Genomic DNA, 10,005 nt, shown 5'->3' on the forward strand with positions numbered 1-10,005 from the left:
TCTAAGCCATTTTTAACTTTCGTCGCAATAATACTATAAATGCTAAAAGTTACAGGCAATAAAATTTCTTATTGAATAATTAAAAATGTAATTTTCATTTCTAACCTGCAAATATATTAAAATATTAAAGGCTTATTAATCTTTCATAAATTTTTTTTATAAAAAATTATTTCTGTTAAAGTTACCAACGCCCCAAAGGCGTGTTTGTTTTGTGTGATTGATAACAACCATCGTTACGCTCGCATGCTCTCATAAAAAAAAAAAAAAGATCTCAACTTTAAAAATATTAAACACAGCAAGTAACAGGTGTCAGAAAAAAATTCGCTTTTAGGAATAAATTCAAAAGTCGCAATTGCTGTAGATATTTTACTTACCCGGCTGACGGGCGAACGTAGACGCTAAGAGGAGAGCCAAGGAGAGCCCTTTCGCGATCATGGTGCGAACTCTTGTGCCAAAGATACTTGTTCATCGTTCCCGCGCTTAGGCGCGCACTCGCGCATCAATCGATAACGCCCACATGATAACAAACAATTCCATACCGAAACAGCATAACTGCCCACAACAAACTTCACGTGGCAAGTCTTTAAGCTGCCACGAGGCACATACGACCTTTCGTATATTAAACATTTGGAGACCATGCATTCTATCAACAATGTTAAACTGATTTGTATCGTATTTGTAGAAAAATAAGGTGTATTCTGTTAGGAAATGTAAACGTAATGAAATTAAATTTCAGAGATGACACTACGCATCGTAACATTCATTTAATTATTTAAATCCGTTGCAATTACAGGTTATATAGGTTTTTGTTTTGAGAATAACACGGATTCGTCAAACTTATAAGATAAGCGGGATGGACATCACCATAATTCACAAAAAAAAAATTGTAAAGCACATTTTAAGGCATAAAATTCTGTTTTTGATGATTTTTGCGCGTAGCAGTCACCGCATATGCCTCGGTTCGGTCGTATAGTTTTTTTATGGTTTTTAGCTCTTAATGTAATAAAATAATATATAAAACTGTAAATATATATTGCAATGAAACAATTATTTGTTCTTCAATCGCACTCTTAATTTCTAAAGGTTATAGATATTTTAAATAATTGGGAAATGATGCCATTGGAGTTTTTGCGATTTATAAAAGGCTTTTGACTATGTCCATCACGAAATCCTAATCAAAAAACTTCAACCTTGGCAAAAAAGCGCTAACTCTTATGGAATCATACCGGAGCGACAGAATTCAAAAGGTCATTTACCTTACCATTTAAATGAAGCTATATCACAGGAATCGTCTGTTACTATGGGTTTACCACAAGGTTCCATACTTGGTCCCTTCTTATTCCTCGTCTATATAAATGACCTACCATTTCTTGTAAAGGAGCTTCACGAGAAAGTACTGTTTGCTGATGACACTTCGATTTTATTTAAAGTGAAACGACGAAATCCATCACTTGAGAATGTAAACAGTGCCATCTCCAGCGTAGTTCACTGGTTTAATATAAATAATCGTAAGCTAAACGAAAAAAAGACAAAAATGTATTAAATTTGTAACTACAAATGTAAAAAGTAGTAATTCTCAAATAATAATTAAAGATGAGGAAATAGACTTTGTTGATAATGCGGTGTTCTTGGGAATTGCTTTAGATAGTAAACTCAAGTGGGGCCTACACATAGAAGGTATTTCGAATAGCCTAAGTTCTGCAGCGGTCGCAGTGAAAAAGAAACGCGATCTTACCGATGAGAATACAGCAAAGCTTTATTTCAGCTACTTTCATGACATCATGTCATATGGTGTTATTTTGCAGGTGACATTAAATCGATATTTGTAGTGCAAAAGCGGGCTATAAGAGCGATCTGTGGGTAGTCCCCACGGGAGTCAGTCTACATAAGTTTAAGGAATTACATATTTTAACTTTGGTTATGTGAATACATTTATGAGAATATTTTGTATGTGCGTAAAAATATGGATACCTTTAAAAATAATAGTAGATTCCATAATTATTGTTCTCATAATAAAGACAAAATTAGCGCACCAACCACAAGCCTGCATAAAACGAGTAATTCTTTCCAAGTCAATTGTATATGTTTTTTTCAACAAAATCCCTAGTGAAATACAAGTGTTGTACGATTTAAATAAATTTAAATCGTACATTAAAGTAAAACTGCTTGCTAAGGCCTGTTATAATATAAATGAATATTTAAACGATCCTAGTGCTTGGATATGAATTGCTATAGTATAAAGAGGTAACGCGACTGAATCTCTCGGCTGCATTTCCAGACTCTGGGGCGATCATCAACGTCCACGAATGTTTTATTGTAACGTGGGAACAAACCGTGATCCATGTGGTATCAAATTATTTCAGTTAGTCATAATTAGTATTATTATTATTTTCTTATGTAGCCAAGTTCACATTTCAAGGACCGTCATGCTCGCTTAAATGTCATTGCTTGTGGCGGCGTCCATTCGTCGGGTTTTCTCTCTCCCTAAAATATGGTGAGTGAGCCGATGGCTGACCATGCGTGATACTCGTGAACGGATGCTACATGTGGTGACTGGTCGTACTTGAATTCGTGTATGCGGTGATGTTAGTTATTTTGACTATGTATTTGGGTGTTGTTCCCACGAGAAGTATATTTCTTTTTTTTGACGTTCATAAGTGTACATTGCGTTACCTATATGAATAAATGATATTTGACTTTGACTTTGTTAGTGGCAAACAACTTTCTTCACTCACACCTTTCTTCGGCAAGCTCAACCTGCAAGGGCCTGTACTTGATCAGTCCAGCGAGAATAATACAAAAAATAAGTGTGTTTTAGCTATAACCGTTTGTTTTCCAGGGAATCCTAAGCATTAAACAATTATTTAGTTTATAATAATAATGTAAAATGATCCACTTGTTTGTTCCATCTAATATGAATACAAAATAAAAGGAAAATTTAAATATGCTTCAAGTAATTGTCGAGACTTTGGTTTGTAATTAGTATCTCAAATGAAAATTATTTGTATTAGAATAAACGAAATTTTTGTTATGAAGGTATGTTCAATCATCACACTAATTTGACTTCGCTCGATGTCATAGTAACACGATGTATAAATTTATGATTTATATAACATTATATAATAAGAGACAATGTAGCAATTAGAAATAATTTAATTAAAAACATACAAAAATCACTAAGTCCATTGTTATTTGATAATTTTTTAGATCAACCGCTAATTAATTGTAAATATTATTTTCAAAATATCGTTTAAATATTTTTATACATCGTTATTTAATATATAGATAATTACATAATATATATATAACAATAAACACATATAATAAATAACTTACATTTTCATAAAATATTATATAAATCGTTGTAATATCATAAATATAATAAAATATAAGTAAAAGACATATTAATCATGTTATCGAGATATAAGATGTACACATTTCATTAGAAATTCGCTCCCACAGGGAGTACTGAGGTTTGCTTTCACCTCAGACAAATAACAGGTTGACATTTTCGAATTCGGTTAGAAATTAAATAAAGAATGTGCGACGACCTCAAATTAAATACTTTTTAATTCATAATAGATTTAATATAAAATTACTAATTTTTCTTTTTCTTTATTAAAGGTAGAATTTCCACGTTCTTAAAGTATAAAGCACGGAAAACTCCAAAGGCCACAACCAGTATTGCGCTGATTACCGTGATGTACTCCGCGCGGTTTCTGCAAACAAGGAATGTATAGAACCGGCCACTAGGCCTCACCCATTATTGAACCACAAATACGATGATGGTACCCACATACGCAAAACATCATCAGAAATAGCGTAAAGGTGTGGCGTAACATACAAACGTATCGGAATTCGCTATAAACTTTAAGCAACAATAATTAGAAGACTTCTACCATAGAAAAAAAACTCCAACACTCGATAGCTAAATAAAAAGTGATTTAGACTGCATTAAAAAGTACTTACTCGAAAGGCGTTCCACATATGGTGTACCATTTCGAACCATTTGGAGGAATCTGGCCTCCGACGCAGCGGAAGTCGTAGTATTTCTCATCGTAGTTGCTCGCACAGAGGAATTTATTTTTATATAATGTCTGTAACGATATCAAACAAATCAAACTACCCTTTATTTATATCAGTGTAAATTGTGTTTACATTTACTGCCGGTTCTCATATCAAGGGCGTAGAATGGATGAGGATAATTGGCGTGGAAGAAATAATGAACAAAAGCCATATTTAAATGGTTAGGATTTAGTTATCCTTCGAAGACATTAATCTTGAATTAAAGCAGTCGTTCCTGTTAATAATATATAATCTTAAGCAGGGTGTCGTATTAGTTATACGTCTGATTTACAACTCAACGAAGATGGGTTCAAATCCTAGCTCTGCACCAATAGGTTTCTCTTTCCATGTCCACAATTAACACTTACTCATATGAGAATGTCACACGCCCCATCGGAGCATTACGGTAATTCTAAAAATAAATTTACCTACTACACGTATAAAACAAAGTTTGGAACACCATACAGCATTGTCAGATGAGTATCTATTACAATTTTGTTGAAAACTTAAAGATTTTTTAAATAATTTTTGTCATAAATTATTAAAAATCAAGAGTTTCTTCAACGTCACTATAAAGTTGTAAAGGGGCGAAGTTAAATCCGAGGTGGAAGGCGTCTCCAGGCTGAGAATTGCAAAAAAAACTCAACTTACTTGTCCGAAAGGTGTTACTAAGCTCTCCTTTTCGCCACAAGGCCCCACAGGCTGATGGAAGCCCACGGACACTTCCTTCTCAGGGTTCATGAACATCACAAAGCACCAATAAGCCAGATAGTGTACAATCAGCTGCAGGAGAAGTAGGTAGTCGAATGCTGTAAGTCTAGAATAAAGTACAGAATATATTAATATAATGAAAGTAATATTTTCAGACTGAACTGTAAAGATCACTCCCGTGGTTTTCAGTAGACCAAAATGCTTGTTGAAAACAAAATACAATCTAAATCCAAATAAAACATCTAAAATTACTACATAATCAAATTTGTATATGACTTGAAAAATATGTGTGAGAAACTACTTATTTAAACTTTAACTTCGCAAGTATATGTGTGTGTATTAGAGAAATATTAGCGTAACAAATAAAGGAGATGAACAAATTGAATCCAAAAGCGAGTTAGACACAGCCTTTATTCTAAGTATAATAATATAATTTTACAATTTAAAAGACTGAAAGGCATGACAAAAATAACAGTTTTCAAATATTGAATACAAAACAATTGTTAGAGTTAAAAGCGATTAAAATCCCGCTAAAGTCTATTGGTTTATGTCTGCCTTGTCATGATATTGTAATAAATCATTTGCTTGACTAAACTGGTAATTATAATCCACGGAGGTAAAAAAACCGAAGAAATCTCTCAAAGAGTTAATTTAATTTTCATTAAGAATCGGTTCAGTAGTTTTTTCTTATAAAATCAAATCTATATAATGAATAACTTTTCCAATTTAAGAACAATGAGTTAAAATTAATCCACGATCGTAATAATTCGATTGTTTTCAATGTTAACTTTGATAGTCTATTTAAACAGCTGGGGTTACGACCTGGCGCTTTATCGCTCCATTTCATAATAATTATCAGCTGAATAAAAAGTTATTAAGAACATTGTTCGTAGACGAATTTCAATGTTTGAGATACAATTTAAAATATGACGTATATGTCGCAGCCAACTAGCTTAGTAAGCCGTTCAATTAACAGTCTAACCTCTTGACTAAGCAGCGCCGTTTAACTAGCGGCCTAAAAGATACTCTACATAAACTAGGTGGCTAATGCTTAGGCCATTCCTACGACAGAATCATCATGTGGCATCAAATAAAAGAGATTAAACATCACAGCTAAATTCACATTATTATTGTCACTACACGGTTCCATTGTACTTGTTGTGTTTCATTTCATTCCAAATTTGGATAACACCGTTAAAGTTGTGGTCTGCCGATGCCATATGGACTGTTTGAAGAGTTTCGTTTCGGGTTTAAGGGTGGCAGAAAGTGGAACTTAATTTAAAATTACAGTCAACAGGCTAGGCAAGTAATGAAACGTCATCGATTCAAGTCATTTGCCTAGTTGATGAACCATCAAATGGCCGAATATCTTTCAGGCCACTAGTTAAACTGCGCTGTTTAGTTAAGAGGCTAGACTGTTAATTGAACGGCTTACTTAAGCTGCGACATATATACTAAGAAAGTATTTTAATAAGAAGAACCCTTACACGAATATATAAAATAAACCTAAAGAAACAAGCCAATAAACAAATAATGTAATAATTTAGGGTAATATTTATCCAGACAACGTGACGTGAAATATATACTTAACTCTATCAGCCTATTGTCATGCAATAACAATATCAATTCTATTGTACGGGTATAGCCTCCCACTCACCTGTCTTTATTTTTCGGTCGGTCACTTAGCAGTCCTTGCAAGATAAACACTGAATATATAGCAAAAAGGAGAAAGAATGTGACCTCGGAGTGAATCTTGTACATATCGTGAAGGGGGTGGTAGATGGGCACGAACAGAAGCACTCCACCGAACATTCCCATCGCCGAAGATATTACCAGTGAGAGGAACTCCGATCGCAACCTAAAAGTAGGATAAAATAAAGACTCTATATTAATATAATATTTAATACAAAATAAATGTGATTTATAAAAGAGGTTATCTTATTCGTAAAAATAAAGCAGTCTACACCAAATTAACATAAGAAATGATGTGTCTCCTTTCATCACGGCGTAAACATAATTTAATAGAAAATGATAAAACTATTAACTGATTTAATTTTAATTTAATTGTGTGAATTAGTGTAGTGGCTGCAAATTTATGCAGCTAATAAATAACACAAGTAATATCATAAATTAGATCCAGTAAATACGCACCCAGCTGCCGTCCACTGAGAGACCTTGGGCGCCAAATACCGCCTAGTGGCATGAAACAAGTAGTAGAAGCTGGCAGCAAATGTAGCGTGGAAATAATATGAGTTCCATGGCACCCAGTAATGGCGATCGAATATGTTAGGGTCCGTGTCGTGCCACACCCAATGTACAAATTTAACAGCCACGATGTCATATGGTATATCTATTAGCACAGTAACCAGTCCTACTGCGAATGGCTCAGCATATTTTGGTAAATTCAGCTTAGATACCGCATATGCTGCGTTGTATATAAACACAGGGTCTGAAATTATTGTACTATTTTAACCTTGTTTACTGGGAAGACAAACACTTAAATTACTACATAGAATAATGATTAAAAAACTGTGGTAGACTTCCCATCTTCGCAGGAATTTTTGCATGCGTAAGCGAAGATAGAGTTTACATTACAAAACAACAATGCCCTAATATACTGAAATAGGGACAATCATTTATGAGCTTAAATCAGCCGTTTATGTCTTTTATGTTCTATCTGATCTGGTGTTCAAAAATTAATTTCGTTATTATATACAATTATATATCTTACAAAGTAATATAATGTGTAAAGGTAAACGTCCTCCAAGGAAAATTATGGGTGTCTGCGAATGCCAAAAGTTATCAAACTCTGGCACGACAATTGTCCAAAAGTTATCCGCCACGATTCCATGCAGTAATATTCCAACCCAGAAATATGGCCATCTGCCTCCTTTGCTAAAAGCTGAAAGAGTCAACTACCTTCAATACGATATAGATTTAGAATTATACATTTTAGGTAAATGCCAAAATCTTGTAGGATTTATTGAAAGGCTTTTCTATAGAAAAGGACGCATATAATATGTATATACATCGACTTTTCAAACAGACTGAGGTCAAAAATTAAGATGAAAATCTGAATTACAAACAGTGGAATTATCTACAAAAAAGTAAAAAATAATCATCATTAACTCGATCTAATCTGCCTATTATTATGGGAAAACAAATTTGCCAACATATGTTTAAATATCTGTCTATAAAATTGTCGGATTGTCATAGAAAAACAAGAATCTGCTTTGCGGAACGTAATACTAGATGTTGCTACAAAAGTAATCGTCATTCGAATCATATCGTTAAGACTAGTTTACCGTGCAACAATGTCAAAAGTCCTCCAACTACATAAATGGCCTGGGATATAATATAAGTGGGCTGGTTATTCCACAGATGAGACACGTTATTCACACGCACAAACCAGCTGTCGTACACCGGTTGCTGAAAATATTTAAGTTAACTTTTAAGCACATCATATCATAAACTTATTTTCGTAGTGCGAATTAGAAATTCATTAAGAAGCAAAGGCGTGATTTATAATAATATAAAGTATCAAAGGCTCTGCCAATTGGCACCTCTGCCTGATAGACAATAGAAAACCCTAATCATTAATATTTAATTTTTCGGCGTAATTGTGATGTAGGTAGGTTGTACCTAAACTAGGCTGATCACATAAATGGCTTAAAAATCAAAGAAAGCGCGTCTACTCCAAGGGCCATAATCTACATGGCGTAGCGCGATAAATTAACTGCTTGATAAGAATAGCAGAGATTATTATAAAAATCTATATTTGCATGATAATTATTGAAAGGTTACGGGTAGTATCTAACATAATAATAATAATAATAAAATATGTTTATTCATTTTAAGTTCAATTTCATTACAATGTGTAAGATTTGGGAACCCTTTTAAGTAAAACATTGTTCAAGTTTTAACGATTCAATTTTTTAAGTAAGAAGAATTATAATATTTATTAAATTAAACACATTAATACACTATGTGTATGCGGTAAAACGAAATATTAAAAAAAACAGGGAGTGCCTATTTAATAGAGGCTATAGAATGTTTTTTTTTGGCGAATGTTCAGATGTATTTTACTTCTGACATATGGTCAGAGTAATGTACGTGTCAAAAATATTTTATATACACACAGACGAGATCACAGTTTTGTGTCCTACTGAAACTCAAACAGTTTTATAGAATAATTGATTCACATCCACTTGTCACACGGGCTTCGGTTAAATCCAATTGGTAGCAGTAGTCAATTTAGAACCGACGTAAAGAAATACGACACGCTACAAATTATTATATTTTTTTTCAAACGATTCAGATTATTCATTTATTTTTTTGTTAGTAACAATAGTAATAGTAAAATCTACGTAAGCATTAGTAAAACCAAAGACCAAGGAAACTATTCAATTCAATCCCGCATCCCTTCGGAGAGCTCTCTATAGCCGAAGCCGAACTAATATTCACATATAATATACCGTACACAACTTTTAACTATACATTTTAACCTCTAACGATATATTTGTTGAAAACATCTGGTCAAACAACAATTTCGCAACTAGCTAAAAACTAAGTAAAACTAATTTGTGTGAATTATAAAAAAATACATAATTATTACATGATTTAAATACATCTTTACTTACAGCCATGGTGTCAGCCTTGCCTTATTCCAAAAATTAATTTAATATTTTCAGAGCCTAGAACGTGAACGCACCTCGATTAATGCACTATTTTAAACTGCGCGGTTAAATAAAGTGTTCATTATCTAATATACGTGTATTTAAATCCACGTCTCAATTTAATGATGTCATTAACAACGAATCGGACATCGATAAGAATTTTGCCGGTAAAATTCAAATTATACCGCAAAATATAAATGCCATATTCTGTGAAACTGTTGTACTCGAAAACAATAACCACAGATAACAAAATTTGTGAAGCACAGAATAAATTTACTATTTAAAAGTGCATAGGTACAGTCCTCTTAGAGATAAACACTGTACTGACAGCAGCAGCAGCTGAGCAACTGTTCTATACAAATAATTTCAAATATAAAATTTAAATTATGTGTACGATGGCAGTAGCCATGGCGGATAGATTGGCTTACTATCAATCTTTTCTTTAAAAATTAACATAAAAATAAATTTGATTTTAATTAAACCAAATTTGATTCGTACAACGGTTTTCATGGCAATATCTTTGGTATTAATTATTAGTACGAGAAAATCAATA

At 33.1% G+C, this 10,005-nt stretch overlaps 2 protein-coding genes across 6 annotated transcripts in view; both read right to left on the reverse strand.

Moving 5' to 3' along the window:
- The window catches only part of LOC123718421 (protein cab-1), a 31,237-nt gene extending 30,732 nt beyond the window's left edge, over positions 1-505 (reverse strand). For all 5 annotated transcript variants that reach the window (XM_045674878.1, XM_045674876.1, XM_045674877.1 and 2 more), the window contains exon 1: positions 375-505. In XM_045674878.1, the coding sequence (XP_045530834.1) occupies positions 375-435 (61 nt within the window). In that variant the 5' untranslated portion in view covers positions 436-505. The remainder of the gene's footprint in view (positions 1-374) is intronic.
- A 3,047-nt stretch (positions 506-3,552) lies between these two features.
- Positions 3,553-9,577, reverse strand: LOC123718932. Its single transcript, XM_045675934.1, has 8 exons — positions 9,417-9,577; positions 8,082-8,205; positions 7,508-7,678; positions 6,928-7,225; positions 6,434-6,634; positions 4,717-4,882; positions 3,970-4,097; positions 3,553-3,719 (listed from the first exon to the last, which is right to left on the reverse strand). The coding sequence occupies exons 1-8, from the start codon at positions 9,420-9,422 to the stop codon at positions 3,599-3,601; spliced, it is 1,215 nt and encodes a 404-aa protein (XP_045531890.1). The 5' UTR covers positions 9,423-9,577; the 3' UTR covers positions 3,553-3,598.
- Between the last annotated feature and the right edge of the window lie 428 nt (positions 9,578-10,005).

The sequence above is a fragment of the Pieris brassicae genome, chromosome Z, assembly GCF_905147105.1.
Source record: "Pieris brassicae chromosome Z, ilPieBrab1.1, whole genome shotgun sequence".
NCBI classification, from domain to species: Eukaryota; Metazoa; Arthropoda; class Insecta; order Lepidoptera; family Pieridae; genus Pieris; species Pieris brassicae.